Source organism: Falco punctatus (assembly GCF_963210335.1).
Source record: "Falco punctatus genome assembly, chromosome: 2".
Classification (NCBI taxonomy): Eukaryota; Metazoa; Chordata; class Aves; order Falconiformes; family Falconidae; genus Falco; species Falco punctatus.
The window spans coordinates 75573368-75596411 of NC_137581.1; the positions used below are offsets into that span (position 1 = coordinate 75573368).

General features: G+C 38.0%; 1 protein-coding gene across 4 annotated transcripts in view; it reads left to right on the forward strand.

The window, feature by feature from the left end:
- Positions 1-23044, forward strand: part of ITSN1 (intersectin 1) — a 141179-nt gene that overhangs the window by 104442 nt on the left and 13693 nt on the right. For 3 of the 4 annotated variants that reach the window (XM_080374684.1, XM_080374683.1, XM_080374685.1), the window contains 7 exons: positions 2946-3067; positions 5181-5298; positions 9304-9495; positions 19272-19393; positions 20181-20287; positions 21655-21838; positions 22293-22391. In XM_080374684.1, the coding sequence (XP_080230810.1) occupies positions 2946-3067; positions 5181-5298; positions 9304-9495; positions 19272-19393; positions 20181-20287; positions 21655-21838; positions 22293-22391 (944 nt within the window). Of the gene's footprint in view, positions 1-2945; positions 3068-5180; positions 5299-9303; positions 9496-9815; positions 10749-19271; positions 19394-20180; positions 20288-21654; positions 21839-22292; positions 22392-23044 lie in introns of those variants that run through there. The other variant, XM_080374686.1, reaches the window with a different exon arrangement.

The window sequence follows — 23044 nt, forward strand, 5'->3', positions numbered from 1 at the left end:
TTAACTTTTTTGCTGAGTTGTTTTCTCTAACTTTCTGCTTCTCAGACGTGCAAGAGCTGAATGTTAACCTGTAACTTATTTAACATGCAGTCCGCAGTAAAAATTCTTTATGCTGCTGGCTGGCGAAAGAGGATGTCAGATACCTGGAACTTTGTAAATCCCACTTTTGTAGATAAAAGTGAGAAATTTCTTGTTCTGAGAGAGATGCAAGGTATAGGATTTTTGCTCTTTTAGTATGATATCCTGAATATTATAATTGCTGAGGTAGTGAGAGAGGTTTTTGCCTGATTTAAGAAAAAAAAAAAAAAAAAAAAAGTAATTGATTTTGACAAACTCCTACAGTTAATTTGTTTGCTTGTGTTCGTTTTGCCTCCCGAGTGGCTCTAGGGTGGCGGAATCAATGTGGAAAAACCTGCAAATGCAGAGAGCTTACAGATTTTCTAGCAGTATAGACATGTTTCCTGCCAAATAGCTTGGTTGCTTTGCCTTCATACAGACTGCTGCTGCTGGCTTTTCTCTGTGTAAACCTTTCTGCTCTCCTACTATATTTTACTTGGGAATTCTTTCGTCTGTCTTCTGCTTTTGCACCTTGTGTGCCAAGTTCCAGATCCATGTTTAAAGCATCTTTTTAACTTTCAGCTACTGGCCTTTTCATCACCTGTTTGGTTCCACCTCTGTGTGCCTGCCTCTCCCCTCTTTGATTTACCATGAGAGAGATTCTGCTGTAGTTAATTCTGCGTGTGTTGTTTGCAGTGACCTCAGGTTGCTTGTCATCTCTATGCTTCTTCATCCTCCTTATGCTGTTCATTTAAAACTTGTATGCTTCTCTGACCATTTTTAATTTTAGTAGTTGCACTTTTCTTCTAAATTTTAAGTAAACCATCTGATCATTTTCCTGGCAGTCTTCAAATCACTTTGTTGTTTCTTCCTGCAACAAAACTTCCCCTCTATTCCAAGGGAGTTGGCTTTGTGGTTTCCTCCGCCTACAACTGCCTTTTCAGTGATTGCTCCCTTTCTCTGCTTTACCAGCAGACTCCTCCTCTCCTTTCTCAGCCTGTGGGTGGTGTTTTGTTACTGAGCGCCTTTGCTGTTTCTCTTGGCCATGGGAAGTTTGGCGCTTGTTGACAGAGGGCAAAGCAGGATGGTACCCAGCACTGTTACTTTTTTAGTACAGCTCTCCGTGAGAAAGCTAGAGGCCACTTCTGCACACTTGCTCCCTTCAGCCTTAGTCCCTTTTGCAGTTGTTGCTGTGTTGACTGCTAGTTCACCTCACACTCACTATCATGTTGCTTTCTGCTGCTGTGTAAAGGGACAAACTGACAGCAGGTGTGACCTTCTGCTTAGATTTCCAGTGGCAGTTTTTTAGGATAGACTAGGTTGAAAATACATATACAGTCAGTAATCATAAATGAAAATAACTGATGCAGTTTTTTTAATCAAGATTTTCAAATAAAATCTAAAATCTCAAGCAGTGTACTGATCTGTGGTCAGATAATTGCAGAGGTTTTAAATTAAGCTATCTGTCTTTGCACTGAAGCAGTTGAGACACATTTATACAGTCTCATACTAGCTCTGCTGTGGGCTTGTTCTAGGATAGTCTTAGACCACAAGCATAACCAATCAAACTCAGTGCCTATATTGGCTGTTTGATGGTCCCCAGTTTTATTCGATGCGTTGCCGAATAAAATCCTCCTTTCTCTTAAACACAGGGTCAGAATGTACTATTCCAGGAAGAGTTTTTTCATAAAAACAAAAAAACAAATTCCCCCCCCCCAAAAAAAAAACAACAAAAAAAAAAACCAACAAAAAAACCCCAAACTAAATCAAAAACAAAACCTTGGATTATTCTGTTAAGGAGGATACTTAAGTGATGAATGACTGTGTGCTGGGATCCTAAAGTCCTAAAGTGGAGTTTTCAGCAGTAACAATACTACTGTTGTGCTGCTGTGGGTGTCTGAGACTGTTTACAATTAATTGAAGGCTAAAAAATATTCCCCATAGATACCCCTTAACTCGTGAGTAAAAAGGGACTGTGTAAATGTAGCAGCCTGAAAGGTTTAGCTTACCAAAAGCTATCTGCCATCTTCTGTTTACAAAATGTTCCCAGTTATCACAGTATTAAACATGTTCTTCACAATGCTAAACATGGTTTGATGACATGCTAAACCTGACTTAAAAGCTATCAGTAGGACATCAAAATACCTACAGTGGCTTATAAGCTCCTGTCAGTTCAAATTTGTTCCAAAAAATGGGTTAACCCTGCGACTTTGTGGTGACTAAGTTATCTCTTTCCACAACTGCTGTAAAATGGAGTAAACTGCACTGTTTGCTTAGGCTAATTTAATGGAAAGATAATTGTGAGCTCACGTTAGGTTACTCTGCATCAGATTCATGCAGGTAGGTGATATAAGGCACCAGTTTTCTATTCATGTTCATGGAATAAAGATTTCAAAATAAATGTTGTTTGCTACATTTTGAAAACATCCTTTCTTTTCTTCTAGTCTGGTGGCGAAAAGTTGTCTGCAGGCCTTTATTAGTTTGCACCTCTGTTACTGCAGCTTCTTCATGATATTGTCTCCTCTGTTTAGGGAGTTCAGTCTAAACTGATGCTGCAGAAATTTATTTATTGCAAAACAGTATTATGATACTTGATTTTAGGAGCCATATAGCTTTAATGATGGTCATTACTCTTCTCTGTTCATGTATTATTTTTTTTTATATATCCTACCCATAGAGCTGCTGCACCTCTGTTTTATTCCTGGAGTGCTATGAACTTCTGATCTGTTCTATAATTACCGTATGTTTTCATGGAGCTACATAAATACAGAACAATTTTATGAAAAAAATTTCAAAATGTGCCAGTCATAACAGCAGAGTTAATGTTGTATAGAATGTGTTCAGGTTTTTCCAATTTAACTTTTTTTTTTTTTTCCCTGCTTCAACAGAAATTGCCCAAGTTATTGCCTCTTACACAGCAACGGGTCCAGAACAGCTTACTCTTGCTCCTGGTCAGTTGATTCTTATCAGAAAGAAGAATCCAGGTGGCTGGTGGGAAGGAGAGCTCCAAGTTAGTTACTGGGTTTTTTTAAAATAAAATTCCATGTAAAAAGATTTGTAATTTTTAATGTGTCAGTGATAAATGAAGATGTTCTGCAAGTAAGCATTTACAAATGAAATGTCTTTACAAAAATACACGTACATTCCAATTCCTTGAACTTGGAAATAACTTTGGAGGACAGCAGGAGGAAGCCATTGTACCTCACTGTAAGTCAAGGAGACCCATCTTATGAATCAGACCCAGTGTGCATTCCACTCCTTTGTACATTTTCCTGGAGGCACTTCAGATATGAAAGATGAGTAGATTTTAGGGTGTATCATTTTGGCTGCTTTTGAATCCTCCAAGTCTTGTGTCCAGTAGTCTTCTTCATGTGAGCATAAAGGCAGTTGTCATGTCAGGTGGTGGGGAAAGCCAGCAATGCAACTGGAGTGTAAAGGACTGTTGGGTTAAGTGGCCAGGTCTACTTGTGTGCCCTGTTCCAAGAGTGACCATGCAGATCACGTGCATTTGGGTCAGCTGAAACCTGTCCGCAATGTGAAAGCAGGTGCACAGTCCTGAATGTCTTCCTAAGAAGCTTTCTAAATGGCTTCAGCCAAAAGTTTGGTTATCCCTTTTGTTGAAAGATTGAGAAGTGTTTAACAGCAGTAGTGTTTTTGTAAAATGGCCGCCACTTTTTCAGGTTGCTTAATGAATGTGACAGGGTGGAATACCAGGCCCCATCTCAGCAACAGTTTGATTTAATGTAGAAGAGTGAAAAGAATGGTGTCTGTTGTGAGCATTGGGTAGGAGAGAGCTTTGGTGTTGTATTAGAAGATAATAGATAATAAAATATTTTAACCGGTTGGTTTTTTGGTTGGTTTTTTTTTTTAAGAGTAGAAGTTGACAGTTTGGAAGCTTTGATTCTCAATGACTTTGTGGCAAATCTGCTTCCCTCCCACCTCTTCCCTTGTCCACTACCACCGAATGAGGTTTTGTTTGGTTTTGTTTTTTTAACAGGGAATGTTAAATGAAAGAATAGAATTTGTCTATTTTTGCAGTGTAGGTGCTCACACTAACTCAGATATTTTTTTCCCACATTACTACCTGCCCTTTTTGCCTCTCCTGGTGATTTTTTTTTTTTCATCCTTTGTGGAGAAACACAAAAGAAACAAGCTTTGGCACGCTGGATTGGACCTGCAGTTTGTCTGTCCCAGTATCCTGTCTCTGACAGTGACTCACTGCAGCTGCATTACAAACTGAGAGCGCTGCTGTAGGCCACGTGCAGTAACCCGCTGCTCGCAGCACACACACTTGTGGACCACACGCACACTAATACATGTGTGCACCGTGTTTTTGTACTGATATCCTCTGATTAGATAAGCATGAGAACATGTAGTGTACTTTGCAAAACCTTAACATCTGTTGATTAGGATCATTTGGACAGTGTCTGACCGTATGTATTTGTAGTTGTCAAAGCTTAGTTTTTGTTTGATGGGAATCTGGCTTTGGGATTTTGTATCTGAATCCAAACTTTGCCCATTTTTTCTCACCATAAGGTTTTGCTGTTCTTCTAGCACTTAGTTAATGTGACATATGTTTATACTCTGTTTTTTGGGCAGGAGAGACTATTAAAAAGTTTAGATACTGTTTCTTTAAAAGAGAAGAGGTAATTTGGATTCTTAATCCCTACTTAAACCATCACAATCTAGGTTTCTGTTTAAATGCAGTTCTTTGCATAATGAAAAAGCATTTAAATGCTGCCACTTATTAACGGAATAGCTAGCTTAATATTCTAGAGTTACGGTTTAAACAGAATCAGGAGAAATCTTTCAGAAGAATCAGGATTGTAGTATTGATTATAAAGCACACAAAGTAGCAACACTGTTAAGTGAAAAATCACTCAAATTAGTAAATAACTACTGTTCCAATATTATAAACTACTCTATATATTATGAAAGTTTACTTCACTTAATAGAAATATCATAATATTAAACTATTGCCACAGTAATAGCTGACTTTTTTGTTATAAAATGCATTTTTCTATTCTAAAATAGTCAGTGTGACTACAAGTAGTTAAATATGAGGATCTATTGATATGCTTAATTGTCTTAAAAGAATTGTGGTTTTGTTTTTTTTTTACTAGGCACGGGGTAAAAAACGGCAGATAGGATGGTTCCCTGCTAATTATGTAAAACTTCTGAGCCCTGGTACCAGTAAAACTACACCAACTGAGCTACCTAAATCAACAGCATTACCTTCAGGTAAGCAATGCAGTTGCATTAACAAAGTTACTTTTGTAATGTGTGTCATTTTCAATAGGACTTGAAAAATAATTATGGACATTCAGTAGAATATTTAGCATCTGTTATCCTAACCACTTTGTTAAACTCTAATACTATTTTTTTTCTTCTAAATGAGAAAACCTAACAGTTGGTTTGTGTATTTACAGTAGTGGTTCCTCAAGTATGAACTGTTGAATGCTAAAAAGCCATCTGTGACATTACATCTTAGAGTATAAGCATTCAAATTACCAGTCCAATTTCTTTGCACTAATTGTAGTAAAGGAGTTTTTAAAGGTTCAGGATGATCTGTGGGCTTAGCAGTTGAGGCACCTCTCATTCAGAACCTTTGATTTTTCAAAGGTGAGATGTGAGAAAACAACTCAAATGAAGATGTAGCTTTTTGTCTTGTATAGGTACTTACTTTAAGGTTTATGAAAGGATGCAAGAGTAGTAGACCTTTATATTTTTAAAGGTATTTGTTACAGCTCCACTGCAGGCAATATCAAACAATCCTGTCAGTCTGCTGTGAGGTATGAAGGCAGGCAGAAGACTGAGAACAAGAAGTTCATTCCTTGTGACTCAATCTTGAACCATTTTGGGCTTGTGAGCTGGTGTAGTACTAAGTAAAGAGGATTCTTGTTAATCAAAATAATGCAGAATGGATGTATCTTCTCCTATAAGCGACCCAGAAGACTTGATGTGGTTGTCTGTCATCAGTTTGGGTTTGGTTGTGAGTGGCAAGGGATAAAACCCAACGCTTCCCCAGGCCAATTTTTTGCTACCTATCATTAAAATGAAGTGAGTGTTTCTAGATGAAAAATGGTAGTGAGCATAATTTTCTCCTTTAAATATGTATGAAGGATTATCAAGCTGTTTAGGGAACTAGAGTAAAATACTGAGGTATTAGTTTCATGTGCTATTGGTGTAAATAAAAGATATTATCTTAGAAGGCAATTTTATATTATATTAAGAAGGGAAATGTTACAAATGGTGCTATTTGTCTCCTTTGATGGTAGTCATAACAATGCAGAAAATCAGACTTCTACAAAGACTCACAAGTTTGTGTCCTGCAGTTAAAGTGGTAACTCAGCATTGAGACACATACTTTTACAAATCAATATGATGGGATTTTAAAAATTTTATTCATGTTTTTAAATGATTTCAAATTTGACAGTCTGGGACTTTTCACACATGCTAATAAAACTTTACAAAATAAAATTATTAGCACTTTTTTTGTCGCATACAAACCAACAAAATCTTAATGACTTTCATTTTTATCAAGTTCAGCTTTGTTATAGACCTTTCATTTTGAAGGATGAGAAAAAGAATCTTGTCTTTCCATTAGGCTAGATGGCCTCACTAGCTCTGTGGTTGATGTGAAAGGTTAAGAGGTTAATGGTTGAGAAGCATCTTCATAGTGGAAGCACGTTTGTGGGGAGGCTTACTATAGCAAAAGACATGGGAAGCCTGAAGAAAAACCATCTGCAAGGGTTGAGTAATGCCCAAGGTGGTGCATTGTGAAGGCTCTGAGAGTGCCATGACTGTCTGAGTTTTGGAGGAAGGATATCTATCAGAAACTAGTATCATCAAAACCTCTGCTTCTTTTGTCATTTTGTTTTGATGTATATGCTCTCCATCTGCCATAATGTAATGCAAACTGCATGACTTAACAACTTCTTTTTTTTTGCCCCTTCTAAATTGTGTTGCATGGACACTTTTGCTTTATACTTTGAGGTTTTCTTAAACTTTGACTGCTTTGCGTGTGTCCCCTTCTAAACTTTCATCATGAACATGTCCTTCCTGGTGTTGAGGACTGATAAGAACTGTTAGTGCGACTTGAAGCTAGTCAGGCAGAAGGAAGTTTACAATATAGGAATAGTGGGAAATGTGTTTCCAACCGTTCTGCTTGTTTAAAGAGAGACAACATTATAGATGGTACTGATTGTGAGTGTTGTATGGGGACCTGGATTCCCTCTGCTGTTGCAGTAGGACTAGTATTAATCAACAGACAGTCCTTCTAAAAAGGAAACAAATGGATGAGAAGCACTGGAGCTCAGAGAAGATAAGCTATAGGTTGCTTCTCTAGCTAGCAGTGGCTTTTGGAGTTTAAAATAAGTGAAGAACTTCCTTTCTGGGACTACTATAAGAGCTTTGTACATAGGACTAAGGTGTATTCTAAGCTTTGTGACTAAGTGTAAGATCAAGATGGGGTCACTGCTTCAGGTTCAATTCAGGAGTCCTATCTCTTCAAGAATGCTCTTAAGATTATTTCCCCAAGCTTAAAGTGACTTTCAGGATCCCATTGGACTATTTAGATATTTTGATGATACTACTGGACAGCACCAAATTTCATAAAATGCTTTGAAGTAGAAGAGAATGAGCTCAATGAAAAATTCTTGAAAGAAATTAACTCTAGAATTGGTTACAGATCTGTTAGTGTATGTATTGTATTCAGGTGTGGTCTAGCTTAAAATTTGTTACCATTCTTGATGTTAGTGATAACCTGTAAACCTCTAACAGGAACGCTGTAAAACAGATTCACAGGTCTTCAAAGGGAAATGTGAACATCAGTGGTGTTCACACATTGGAACTTATGTTGGCATAAAACTGCCTAAGACAGGAGCACACCATAATATACATTCCTTTAGAAATGCTGGTTTATCTCCAGAATGCCAGAGAAATGTACACTTTGGTTAGTTGATGTGTTAGGTGTTACAAATGACAGTGAGTGCCCCTTTTAATTTTTTTCTTTTTTCCCCCTTTTGCAAGTAACAAACCTAAATATTGAGACATATGCAGATTCCTGTTAAATGTGGAGTTTATTTATGAACTTTGTGAACAGACATAAAGTTTTAGCTAAAAGTGGCTGAATAATTTCTGAAATATAAATTTTAAAAAAAGAGAGGAACTATTTGATGAATTTAAGTAAGTTGCTGGCTGAGTACAAGAATGAAAATAGAAGAAAATTTTAGGATTAATATAATGGCTGATTAGATAGTCTTACGTCTCAAGGCAAAATACCAGAAGCCCTGTGACTTGGCATAGAGAAAACTGAGAAGTAAAGGAAGGTATGTATTTAAGTAAACAGTTGTGCTGCTTTAGAGTATTAAACTGCTCTATTATAATTGAACAGAAAGGGCTTTTTTCTGAGAACCAGTCAGATTTGATGAGCTTCACAGTAAGGAAATAGAAAATAGGCTGCTGGAATCTGTCCTGTGGTGCCAGAAAGGCAGCCTAAATGGCCTAGGATGCTTTTTATTTATCCCATCCTTTCCAAGATCTTTGTGTTCCTAACACCTCAGTGTTATTTTAAGTATATCACCATTGGCTTTCTCTTGAATTACGGAGGTGTGTTGAGTGTGTCTGCTGCTAAATTAGAAAAGAATGCCTTTTTCAGGCTTCAGGTAGTGGAACTTAAAATGTTTCCCAGACAGAAAAGTCCATTGACCTGTTCTGGTGGAAAGGATATTTTTTCAGAACAGGATGGTGAGGATGCAATATGCAATTTTTATAGATGTACAACAAATTTGGTGCTTTTGTGGGCAAAATATATAAAAAGCAAAAGAGCAGTGCCAATAGAAAGCTAACATTCTTGAAGAGTTTGACGCTTTACTAGAATTCTAAATTTTTCCAATCTTCTCCTACTGTTAAGCACTTCCAAGCAAAAGTAGCTTGGGGACGGTTCCAGGCAGGTTACACCGTTGTCAGTTTGTACTGCTGTGCTCTGCCCTCTCTAGTGTGATCCTGACCCTTCAGTAAGCTGGAAAACTCTTTGGTGGTTTTTAAACTACCTTGAGCAAATTTGTCGAAGGCTTGGCTAAGCACCAGTACAGGGGCACAGGAGAGAGCGGCAGGACTACAGCAGGTCAGCGTAGTGTCTTGGAAACATACTGTGACATCTGTAGCGTTTGTAGTGGGTTTACGCATAGCTTATGTTTTGCTGAAATGTTACCAGTGCGATAGACCTCTTCCTTTATCTTACAGTGTGCCAAGTAATTGGTATGTATGACTACACTGCACAGAATGACGATGAGCTAGCATTCAATAAAGGCCAGATTATAAACGTCCTTAACAAGGAAGACCCAGACTGGTGGAAAGGGGAGGTGAATGGACAAGTGGGTCTCTTTCCATCCAACTATGTGAAGCTGACAACAGACATGGACCCAAGCCAGCAATGTAAGTGACCCTCTCTGCTGCCATGCTGTGATTATTTGTGTAGTACTTTAAGATGAAACATGCAGCATTGCTGTGATTCTGCTGTGGTTTGCAGAACTCAAAGCTTCACCACTGCTGCACTTGTCAAAGTCTCTTTGAAGACCTTCTGTAATGCAAACCTTATTTTACATTTGTTTTATTTTTAGTTCCCATCCCCTTTTTGTAGCATGTTACCCTTTATCATTTTTGCACCATGCCGTTTACATGCCTGACTCATTTTCCTAGCTTGAATTTGCTCATTGTTTTGTTTTGCTTATGTGTTGTTTTCCTCCTTTTTCTAGGAATCATATGTTGTCCATCCCCCACTCAGGCTTGAAAGTCCTCAAAGAGACCCACTATCCCATATCACTGCCCAGAGGGATGATGGGAGATGCAGCCTTGATCATGTGGCTTCCAGCATGATCATCTACTGCCTTCTGAGTAGAAGAACACACTGCAGAGCAGTTTACCTCATTTTACATTAGTTGCATGTAATCGCAATGTTTGAGTTAATTACCTACAGATATAGACACAAAATTAAAATGAAACAAACAAACAACAAAAAAACACACAAAAAAATCAGAGGATAGTGGGTCCTTTTGTGGCTTTCAGAGTTACCAAACTAATTTTTCCACCTTTGCACAGGTGCTTTCAGTAGTTTTGAAATTATTTTTAAATATATATTTTAGCCTTTTAAAGGAAAAGTATAAATGAAATTTCTTCATTGCAATTTTGTTTGTGCAAAAAGACCCACTATCAAGGAATGCTGCATGTGCTATTAAAATTGTTCCAAATGTCCATAAATTTGAGACTTTATGTATCTTTCTTTTTTATTGTTCACTTGTCCAGTGTTGTCAATATGTCTTCTTTTTTTTTATTTTTTTCTTCTTTTTTTTAAATTACAAAAGAGCAGAAGGAGTTAAATCAATTTAAGGAACTTTAAATGTGCCCAATTACAGATAAGGTATTTTGTTGTAGTTATTGTACTGTATGTATCAGGTGTTCCTTGTTGAGTGTGTAATACATTGTGGAGAGAAGAAATTAACTTCCTTCCAATGCAAGAGATATTAACCTTGCATAATGTTGTTATCCGAGTTATGTTAATTTTATTTTGCACATTACTTGTAGCTGCATACAGTTAGAAAACACCCTGGTTTGTGTTTGTCTCAGATATTTCTTTTTTTTGCATTTTCTTATCAGAACTCAATAGAATGCTACGTTCATGTGGGATTTGAGAATTAACTTCTTTATTTTCATCTTGGTTACATGAAGTTTGATTTCTCATTTTTACTTTCTTATGACTGTGGAACAACACATTTTGAACAAGTAATTTTCCTGACAAGAAAGAATGTATAGAAATATCTCCCTGCAATTAATTTCCAATGTTTACATTTTTTTAAACTAGACTGTGGAATTTATACAGATTAATATTAAATGGAGCTTACAGTCAAATTTATGTAGTAGATGTGCTGTAGCTAAGCCTTGTTTGTCTTTCCAGCATTAGTTACAAGCCTTTGATGAAATGCCTGGTGCTGTCAGTGCAGAAACCCTCCCTTCCCAATGCCTCAAGCACAATATAGCCATTCTACTAATTACTTTACCATTTAGTTATGTTCTGGTTTATGTATTTCATTTATTTCTAAATTTCATGCTGGCAGTGTTGTAGCGTTTTAACCCTACCCCATCTCCCACCTTCTGACCCGTCGTGCAGTGCAAAGAACAAGTGAAGCTCCTTATTCAATTGCACTTCAGTATTTCATCAATATGAATGTAAATTATATAAATATATAAAAAACTGCAGCTTTAACAACTGTAATACAGCCTTTAAAATTAGCTACATGTATAGATAATTAAATTCTTCATATAAAAGATAGACTAAAATGTGTTTGTTGTCTTGTTGCTGTGTACACACAGAATTCAGCAAGTGGCAATAGTGCATGTAATGAATATGCCACCAGAATAGCCTGAAGCCCGCCTGTTTAATTACAGAATGACACTTGTCTTGTTTCTTTGAATATTATTTCAATATAATAACTCAGATTGATCATGACTATCTGCAACTTTTTGCACCTTTCTTGCTTTATTCAGTGGTTTCTACGTGTTACAAAGCAGTTGATATTTTTTGACACTATACTGGTAGATGAATTAAGTATTCATTGTTGTTTTACCATGGGTTTACATTGACAGAGGCTCTGTGTTTTATGCCAGAAGCTCTAGTCTTAAAACATGCACAATTGCACAGATTTTCTTTCTTTTTAGGATAGTATTTAACATCCACAATTTTTTCCTTTACTGCTCTGTCATTAAAAAAAAATTCTTCTCCGTCATCGCCACTTGCTGAAAAATACGCTGTCTAGTATGACAGAAAATGAACAGAACGTAATACTTGTAATTTTCAGTGCCCATTGTTTTGCTTACTGAGGGTGATGTAGCCAGATTTTACTCCACTATTTCAATATTTTGTGCATTAAAATGTTATTTTAATGAAAGGATATCTCTATTTTCCCTTAATGAGCTGTTGTGTTGAAAGATTTATAATTTGACTAAAAGCCTTTGTCCTGAGGGACATTGTTTTTTGTGACTTAAGGCCAGAAACATACTTTCTCTATATATTGAAATATTGGCAATACTTTGGGTATAGGGATTCAGATGCTGCTTCCCCCCCCCCCCCCCCCCCCCCCCCGCCCCCCATTACTTCAAGTGAGAAGAAAAATAAAGCTGTTAATTATAATAATCTGCAGGCTACATGTTTTTGAACATGCTTCTTTAAAAATGCTGAGAGTGATGTCTCATCAAGGATTTTCAGAGTCACAGTGCCCTAAAAGTTCCTGGGATCAATTTTCCACTGAAGTGAAAACAACAGCCTGAAGTTGTCCCTCCTGTAGATGCACGCACGCACGCAGTGGTGTGTGTTGTGCCAGGACTCCTCAGGCAGAGGAGTACTGTGTGCTGCTCAACAGAGCAACGGCTTTATCAATCAATTATTGAGAATAGTTAACTCATGAAAAACACATTTAAGATGTCCTAGACAAAGATATTCAAACCGTTGTGGCTTATATCGACAGACGTTGTTGAAATACCTATAATGTTTATTTACTCAATTATTAAAGTTTTTAAGCGTACTGCTATAGCTTGGCATGGTAGTGTTTAATCTTCCTCATAATCAGTGATTTCTTGAGCAGCAGGGAACAAGATAATTGCACTTACTCTTTTTTACCTGTCTGCATTTTTGTTATATTTTTATATATATGTTTATGAGAAAGTGAGCATGAAAGCAGTTCTTTATTAAAGAAAATTGATGATTTCCATCCAAAAGAATAGTTTTTCAGGGTTGTGTCTCAATCCAGTTTTGACCCTCTCTCCTTCTGCCTGGTTCACCTGAAAAGATCTTTAACCTCCTAAAGCACAGGGTCCCCTCCCACAGCCACAGATCCAGACTGCAGCAAGCAAACCTGTTCCCGAGAGTACGCTTGCCTCCTGCGATGGAAATGTGCCCGCACGCTTGTTTCTTTGGGCCTTGAATTTGTGGCTGCAAAGCCAACAGTAATGCCAGTCAAGGCTGAAACAAGACTTGCGTAGACAAAAATAAGAAACCATTAGATGACTTTTGATTTTATTTGTCTCTTAAGTTAATATTAAGGAAAAAATAGTCTCACTGCTGCCTAGTCAACTGAATGCGTTCTGTTGACGTTAACTTTCGTGTGCCAAGTACCTTTTTCCTTTGCACAGGAGGTCTCACTTAAGGGATGTAGAGGAGACGGGATTTAGAGACTGCCGCTCCAAGTGGTAGTGGGACCTTTTGTTCACAGTTTTTCTGTTTACCTTGAGAAGAATTCCCTGTGTATTCAGCTGCCAAGGAAGAATTTCCATGAATGTTCTTTAAGGGAATTTGTTAATATCAATTCAAATACTTTAAATCTGTCCAAGACAACTTAAGAGTCTGAAATGCAGGTTTATCAAGAACACTTTGCTTTATATTCAGAGTCAGTTTTATTTAAATCTCAACTCTTTCGGATCTTCAGTCCCTGTGAGCTCACTGAACACATTTTAAAATGGCCTATTACCATAACCTTCCCTCAAGACAGCAAAGTAACTGCATGTTCTGGGTTTGTTCTCTGGTTTTAAAGCAGTTCTTTTTAGTTCTTCACGATTATTGACTCCAGCTATTTAATTTCTTGTTAAATAGCTCCTTCTGTGCAGTCCTCTTCTGATTACAATATTTGGTTTATTTAAAACTTTTTTTTTAGACAACTTCAATAAATCCAGGGACAATATATCTCAAGTACTACTTAATCAGTTGAATTGAAAGATAAGTAAATGTACACAGACAACTGGGTAATTGGCTGCTGTTTAGCCAAACAGAGAGCGCTGAGGTGACCTTATGCTTCCAAACCCTTAAAGAATGTTTTCAGAAGGTTGACCTGGATGCAGTTAAAAATTATTTTCACAAAGACTTCATTTCCCACATGTAGACTTTATGGGCTTTTATACTTGTTTGATAGCTTGCAAAGGGGTACTTTACCATGAATAAGGAATCATTTTGAGTTATTGTTCACGTGAGGAGAAATTGTGAGAGTTATCTGAACTATCTGGTGTAACCTAGTAATGCTAACAGTGTGCGTAAACCTACTTCTGATACACGCAACAGAAACTTGTTACAGCAAGTTTCATAGCTGTTTTGTTCCCCTCCCCTTTCCATAAACCTTAATTTGGAAACGTCATTAAAAAAGCTCTAAAACGCAAGAAGTAGCCTGGTGTAGTGCTCCTCCTCAGCACAAAAATCCAGATTACAATGTCTGCATAGAGCCAGATCAAACCTGTAACTCTTCTGTAACTTACTAGTCTTGTGGAGCAACACAGAGTAAGTCAGATTTTTTAGAACAAATTTAATCTTGTGGAATAGTTTTAATTAAGCATCTCATAGAGAAGGTAGCTGTTGGTGTCTAAAGGTAGAAAGATGTTTATACCCAAGGTAGCTGTCCTACAGCAAGTGGGTGTAGGGCTTTTAGAAGGTGTTGGATTCCCTGTGGCCTTGTGGAGGTCCTTGGCTCCGTTTTCTAGCACAAGTTTCTAATTTGTTTCTTCGTCCCCTCCCTACCTTTTTGAGCCTGACCCCTCGGCAGCAGCTGGCCCTAGCAGCAAGAAGGAAGCTCTGTGCCTACACGCCGTTCGGTTCCCGACTTCTATGTTTGATCTGTGCCGGTACCAGCTTTCACCCACAGAGTGCTGCTCTGACACTGCTGCCTCAGCTGAACACCCACCAGTGGACAGGTGTGAACTGGTGCCAGTGCTGGCAGACGCTAGCCTGAACTGGGCTCAAATCGGTGTCGCAGATAAAGGTTTTCTGTGCCCTGGTCAAGGTGACTGAAATGGGATTTGTATTTTTTCCATTGTACTCATCTCTGCTAAGAGCAGTTTTCTCTGCTGAATTGTTTTGTATGTTGGGGAAAATCTGGATCCGGATGAGTGCTACAATCAATCTCGTTTGATTCCTTTGCTTTCTTTTTTCTTTTTTTTTTTCTTTCTTTTTTTTTTTTTTGTGTGTGTGTGTGTAACCTGAAGCCAGGAAAGACGACATTGGGAGGTCTGCCCGATAAAGTGAAAAAGTAATAAAATGTTGTTTGTTAAAAAGTTTGGACTTTTGGTCACCACATTCCTGATTCCAAGTGAAGTACCTGTTCAGCATCTTTATTTTTGGGGAAGACAATGTAAAATTGGACTGTGCGGTTCTTTCTGCTTGGATCTGTGGCTGATGCTCTTGACTGGTTTGCTGTTACTGTACAGTAAGTGGTCAGGGGCTCAAGATAGGTCCCGGTTCATAAATCAGAGGTGAGATTTAAAGTTACCTGATGTGGTATAAACCAGTCCAGGAGTTGGTTAACTCTGTCGATTTATATTTTTAGATGCATCCATGCCCTCACATGTGTAGGATTTTATTCTCTCTAGACAGATTCTGGAAAGGGAGTGGTAGACATGTTCTGTTTTTTCCGGATTTAGTAGGTTTCCTTCCCAACTGTCTCGCCTGTTGCCTTCCCCTCCTTCCTTTGATTGAATACTAAAACTTTTCTTTTTTCCATAGAAAATAAGGTGTTAATCTAAAATACTGCAGAAAATTTTGCTACTGCAAAATCAAGATCGTGGTAATGTATCACAAGTCTATGTGTTGAGGACTACACTCAGGCATGTTCTAGAATTAAAAAAAAAAAAAAAAAAAAGGAAAATCAAAATTGTTATGAAAGATGCTTGGCCTCCTGCGTGGATTAGCAGTGGCAACCACCTGATGATAGCTGAGTGATGGAACAGGAGAAGGTGGCACATGTGTTAGTGGTGACTGGTCTTGGCAAAAACAAAGTAATCATAATATTTTGCAAGTGGGACTTTCCAGACTTGTTTCTAGATCCTATTTCCATCCATCTCAGAGGGAAATACTTTGCTCTAACAATAAACGGACATACTAGTCCATCTGAGAAATTCTAAACATGCTGAAGTCATTGAAAATAGCTGTGAAACGGGATTTTGCATCACAGAAGCTTGAGATGGAGAGATCTGTTTGGTACCAGACTCTGCTGTACTCAGCTAAAGCTTGAGAGTCTCTCAGTGGAGGGCCCGTCCCACAAGATATTTATGGGGAATTGGTGGTTGCATCTGAAGCTAGTTGATAAGAAGGCTGAATGGTGAAATGTTAGTTTGTCTGAGTAAAGGAATGCAATCATGGTGTGCTATTCCCTTCTGCTTAAGGATTTGGAGGAAAACTGTGACACAGTTTTTTACTGCTTCTGGTTCCCTACAATAGAACAGATTCCTCTCTACTGTGATCTTGTCATTACGGACTAGACCAGTGTGAGGTTTACAGAGAAATCTGGAGTTGTTTAGAAAATCTCCCTGAATTAGAAGAAATCAGAAATTGTGCCCATATATGTAGATCAGTGGGTTCCACAGCAGAACCATCCTTCTGAAAAAGCAGCATCTCTTGTGCATTGCTTTCAAGCTTAGTTTCAGGGCTGACATTGAAAGGAAAAGAAACATGTTTACTACTTAGAATGATATTTGAAATAATTTTTTTACATTTCTAGAATCCCTTAGTTCTGCAGAAACCAGGACAGTCCTATGGTGATAGGAGGCCAAAGCACGGATTTATAGTTACAGCATTTGTATGTTGGTTCTGTAAGTCCAGACAGAGTAACGAGTCTGGTGAGTTGTGGGCAAATGCCTTTGCTTGGGGTCGTACTGGTTATCCAGTTAAAGGGCAGAAATCCATTTATTCACAGTGCTGTGAATATTTCACGTTAGCTATTGTAATTTCCCCATTCTTTTCTGAGTTTACTAGATCATAGCTAAGGATTCAAATTCGGCACCTTCCAGATGGGATCCAGCACTGCTTTTCAGAGCAGGAGAGAAAATTGGAAAGAATAGGGCACTCAACAGCTGAAAAGACAAATGCCAGTGTCTCATTTTAAGTACCTGGGTGGCTGTATGCATGAGGAGCTATCTGTGCTTTAGGTTAGGAACATTAACCAATTCCACGCTGAGGTCGGAGCCCCGTACTTAACCACAGCAGAGCTTTCCCATCTGTCAGTGGAAATGTCTTGTATCAAGGGTGTTTTCTAGCCCCTAGCAGGAGCCTCTTAGTAAATTGAGTTAATGAATGATATTATTACAGCTGCGAGTGGAATTTAGATGTTCATCAAAGTACTTTGGCATCCATGAAAAACTAGCCAGAGCCCTGTGGCCTGACATTTCCACTTGGAAGGGGACTCAGTTCTTCTTTGGTGTTTTTAATACAAAGATGAGAAAAATCTTTGCGCTTGTGCACCTCATGAAGAAAATCCTTTCTCAGAAAAGTGTCTCCTGCATGTTCTGCTCAGATTGAAGCAGGCTATTTTCTCAAATATTTCATGTTCAAAAGTAGACCATTTGTTGAAATTCAGAGTAACCCATTTACAGCCCAGTTGGCTGGATGTCAAGCTAACCTCTAAAATGTATTATGATTAAAAATGTTAAATGCTTCCTCTGAAAGGTTGGTGGTTGGAAACCACACTTCAAACCAAGGTCATCAGCATCTTTGAACAGTAAACTTCCCTAACCTCTAGAGAAAAATAATTAAGCACTTAGTTTGCCTTTGATGAAGCTGACAGTGCGTGGGGAGAACTTGTTCTGTTTATTTGACCTCTGATTTACATGATAACTAAGAAAATGCTCTGAAAGCAGCCATTTATTAAACAAATGAAAGTTTTGGCTTTTGAAATGTGCCTAATGCTTTGATTATTTTGTCATAAAATTGATAATTTTCAAAACCTATATTTCAAGCAAAGTTTCAGTTGCATCTTCTAAAGGCCTGCAGTGTACTGTATCTCAATGGAACAACATGCTTCTGCTTCCAATCTGTTCTGTTATCGGCTTCTTAATCATAGAGGAAACTAGCTTGACTGTATCTACTTTTCTTCTTGGTTTTGGTTGGGTTTTTTTGTTTTTTTTTTTTTTTTTTTTATTATTATTATTTTTAAGTCAAATCTATCACTACCTTTTCAGGAGCACAGATCAGTTAAAACAACAGTTGAAGGTAGTCCACGATAAACTTACTTGTGATACATGGGGACCTTGCTAGCAGCATAGTACAGAATCAGCTCCTCGGTTATGTTCAGGAAGCTAAAAATGCAGTAAATACTATACAAGTATTAACTTTATACGCACAGAACTGGAAGAGTTGTCCAGATTGTGATGGGATTAGGACCACTAGTGGTTTACTTTGAACGTTTAATTAACCTCAACTGAAAAATACTGGCTTACAGAAAAAATTCTAATTATATGTAATGTCTAATTCAGAATAGGAAATAAAATTTGAGATGTTAGAATTTATACAAAAATTCTAGCGTCTACACAGGATGAACACAAGGGAGGTGGTTTGCAAAAATTAAAGGATGAAACTGATGGAAGATGAGTTCTTAGTTACACACTTACCCCATGCTTTTAAACATAAATGATAACAACAATCAGCCCTTTGGTTTGGCCTGTAAATTACTGAAATCTGTGGAGTGATCTCCACTGACCGTCATGTGTTCTGGCTCAAGTCCTTCAAACACTTAGAAGCAACGTTTAATTGAAGTGTGAAGAAGTAAATAAGCTCTGCAGTACCTTCTTGGTCAGGCTGCCTACTTTGACTAGAAGGATAAAGGTGAACCTTGAATTTAGAGTATCAATAAGTTGAGGGCTTATATAGAATTCTAAGGTGCCCATCAGACCATTAAGGTCACTATAGTGCTCTTGCCCTAATTCTGTTCCATTTTAGGGTATCGCTACATTTTCATTGGCAGTAATACCAGATGAAGTCTTTGCCTTTTTTTTTATTAGTAGTCATCCATTTGAGGTTTTGTTTTACAGCATGGCTCCAGTTGAATGACACAACTGAAGGGGACAGTGAACCTCAGAGTGAGGTTGGAAATGGGCAAGTGGTGGTGAGAGGGATTTTTAAGCTTTGCTGCTAGAGAGAAGATAGCATTTCAAGATGGGCTTGAGTTACCAATTAAAAAAAAAAAAAAAAAAAAAAAAAAAAAAAAAAAAAAGGCAAGCTGTTAAATAAAATGTTTTGAGTCACTGAGGGATGAAGTGTTGTTAGCGTTGTGCCATTACATGTGGATAATGATTAAGTGAGCTGAACAGGCAGTAGTTACAGGTCATTAAGTGTTACTTGAACTGCCACAGATCTGAATCAATTTGCAAATGACCGTAACTAAAATCTAGGATCCTTTTGTGTTTTCCAGGGTGCGCAGACTTGCATCTTCTGGATATGTTGACGCCTACTGAAAGAAAAAGGCAGGGATACATCCACGAGCTAATTGTCACAGAAGAAAACTATGTAAATGATCTGCAGTTGGTCACAGAGGTAAGACAGCACAGCAGCTTAAGTAGCAGGTTTTAATCACTCATCTTTATACATATATGTATGTAGACACATATGCATGTGTGTATGGGTGTGCATTAAATTAATGTTAAGCCCTTGTGTTACTGGCACCAAAGCACTGTCTAAAGTATCATTCTACTAAACCCTTTTTACTCTTGATTTTGAACATTTATTTCTCATGTAGAAGTTCTTGAAGCTTGATGCACATTTTCCACATTCATGGTGGCACTCGGTTATCACTGTGATTTCCTTTAAATGTTAAAAGGTGCATCTCTTATGTGGAAGAAAGGGAATTAGCACAGGCAACTGACTTAGACAATTCTTTTGACAGAGAAGGAAAGCTTTTTTTTTTTAAAAAAAAAAAAAAAGAGGTCAAGATATGCAAACCTGAGACACTGTGAGATAAATGAGAACTTCCATAAGAGTCCAAAGTAAAATGTATTTTCAGTAGTATTATCACAGCAATCGTGGGATATTTTGCAGGAGACCTCAGACTAAAATTCTCAAGTTTCAAACAGATTATCCAGGTCAAAACCAACACAAATTGAAATTGTTCTCTTAAAGCCATGCACTGCTCACGTATTATTAGGGAACACCATGGATCCCTAGGGCACAGTGCATGTCTGAAGTCTCTTCCACTGAGTGTCAGGTGCTACACTGATGTAAAATTTTCTCACCTCCAGGCTAAGGAAATGAGCATCATCAGTCTTAGTCACTTTGATTATACTACTATATACTTTCTAATTTGCTTAATTTTCTGAATCTTTAGATCTTCCAGAAACCACTAATGGAATCTGAGCTGCTAACAGAAAAAGAAGTTGCTATGATTTTTGTTAATTGGAAGGAGCTGATTATGTGCAATATAAAACTACTGAAGTAAGTGGGTTTTTCCCCATACTTAGCAATAACAAAATCATGGGCCTCTCCCCCTGCTTCTACTTTTAGCTGCATGAAAATATTTGCCACTTATGCAAATAGTAACCAAAAGGACCATGCATTTTTCCTTGTTGGAAAAAGCAAAATATTAACAACGTTTCCTATGACTTGTTGTTGTTGAGAAAAATCCAGCAGTTTTTTGCTGAGTAACTATTTGCATTTACTTTGCTCTGAGCATACATGTGCTTGAGAAGGCAAGATCAACTTCTCCTGCAGCATAGTGCCTGCCAAGGCTACCCACAGTCCTGTTGTAGGCTTTTACTTCCTGTGTCACAGCTCATACCTAGTTCCAGTCCTGTTACCCCTGAATGCAAAACAAGGGACAATAACCTCTGCCTCCCTTTATTCTGAGTTAGCTAATGCATTCCTTTAATTATTGTAAGCTTATAGCACCTGAATGAGCTGTTTTGTGAGAAGTGACGCCCACAAAGCCTGGTTTCTTATGGATTTGTGCCTAGTGTACCGTGCACCCTTCCTTTCAAAGTCTCCAGCTACTGCAACCCCAACTGTCTACCATGAAACTCCGTGCAGTGCAAGTACCCTTATTTCTCCCTTAATTTTCTGTGGCCTCTGATGGATCCAGTTCCTACTTGCATCCTTCTCACCCATCCCTATCGCTTTGGCAAGACACAGTAAATGCTGTGGCTGATTCAGAGGAGGCACATGCACACAGGTTGCTCATCTGGTCATTGCCAGAGCCAGGATTGAGTTAAACCTGCATCATCATAACCAAGAGGACTAACAAAGTTCCTTTCTTCCCTACTGCTGACTTTTGTTGAACTTACAGGAATTTTACAACTTTGAGGTATCTTCTTTTTTGTAACATGTATTTGAAAATGGCCCGCCCACAAGTTGAAAACAGTGGCAGTGATGGGACAGATATCCAAGGCAGCTCAATGTCAATAAACCCCCTTTCCTTGGGAAACCAGGCTAAAAAGTAGAAGTTGCTTTGAGCTTAAAGTAGTGAGAAGGTTTTTATCTCTCATTCACTAGCACATTAGTTAGTCTTTTTCTAAACTAATAGGAAAGGAAATTATGTTCTTTTTTATATTGTATCTGATCTGGCACTGCATTAAGTGATGTCAGATAAAAGTTTGGTTACCACAAGAAGGAAAAAATGTTGGCTGAGGTTGCAATCTTGATTATTGAATTCTTACAATATGCAATAAACCTTGTGGCTGATCTACTTGTTATTCAGGGGTCTATTTGTTTCAGTAATAAATAAGGATCTTGCCATTTATTTCAGAAATGAGGAATCATTCTTTAGTGGTCTACTTATACAACACACATGACCTTTTCGTGTTTAGGGCTTTGCGTGTGCGTAAGAAGATGTCTGGAGAGAAGATGCCAGTGAAAATGATTGGTGACATACTGACAGCTCAGCTGCCACACATGCAGCCTTACATTCGGTTCTGTAGCTGCCAGCTCAATGGGGCAGCGCTCATCCAGCAGAAGACAGATGAAGTCCCTGAGTTCAAGGAGTTTGTTAAAGTAAGAGAAGAAGCAATCACCGTTAATTTTGTACGCTAAATTTAGCTCATCATTTTGCTAATTTGCAGAACACAGTCTCAAATAGTGCTCAGTGTTAGGCTAGAATGAAGAGTCTTCAGACTTAAGCAGTCACTCAAGGAATACATTTTTTTCATTGAAGGACTACATGTTTTCAAAGAGCTCTGGAGCTCTAAAATAGTTTGTTTAATCATGGTTTTGCTGTAAAGTGCTGGGACAGTAAGAAGAGGCCCTTCTCTGGTACAGGCAAGGCAGGTGAAGAATACGTTGTAAAAAAATACTAGAAATTCTACTGCACTGACTTTGTGATCTAAGAACAGATTTAGCTGAGGCATGGTGTTCATTTATTGCCTTACCTTTTCCTTTCTTGGAGGGGCTCATTTTCCAGGGTTTTAAACAAACTGACTAACAACATTTTACCTCTCTAATGTTTCAGAGGTTAGCAATGGATCCTCGCTGTAAAGGAATGCCACTATCAAGTTTTCTACTAAAGCCTATGCAACGGGTAACAAGATACCCACTAATAATTAAAAATGTACGTTCTTTTGCAAAGATGATGTTTTTGATGCTGCTTTGCTTATAGCTTGATTAGAGGGTAGTTTTCCTATTTGTGCCAAGCTTTGTCAGTGTTAGATATCTGATGTGCTAGGGAACATGGGATAGCCTTTTATGTTTGACCACACTAGAGAAGATGCAGTAACTCATTTGGCTTCAGCAAAATGACTCAGTATTTCCATTAGAAACAGAGGTGAAACTTGAGCACAGAGAACTAGAAGGCAGTAAATTCTGAATGAAAACTTTGAAATTCAGGTAACAGGAGTAACAGGTCAATCTTAAGCTCATCTTTGCCTTTTTCCACAGTATCATTCCCTCCCTGTAGTCCGGTAAATGACATTCAGTGTGCAAGCCTGAATGCCAGATTGTTGCAAGTTACCTTACTGTGCAGCTTACATCACTGGATAACTTACAACCCTTTCCTAACTTTCATTTGTTGCCTAACACTTACCATCCTGAATAATGCTATTGAACTTGGCCCAAGACTTTTGCAGGAAATAATTATAAATTGGATGTTGACATTTAAGAGATTCCTTAGAACAGTCATTGCTATATTTCTGTGTATGGCTGGAATTTGTGTACTTATGTCAGAAGAGCGAGCAGTGTACTGATGCAAAGGCTCTGCAGGCAGGC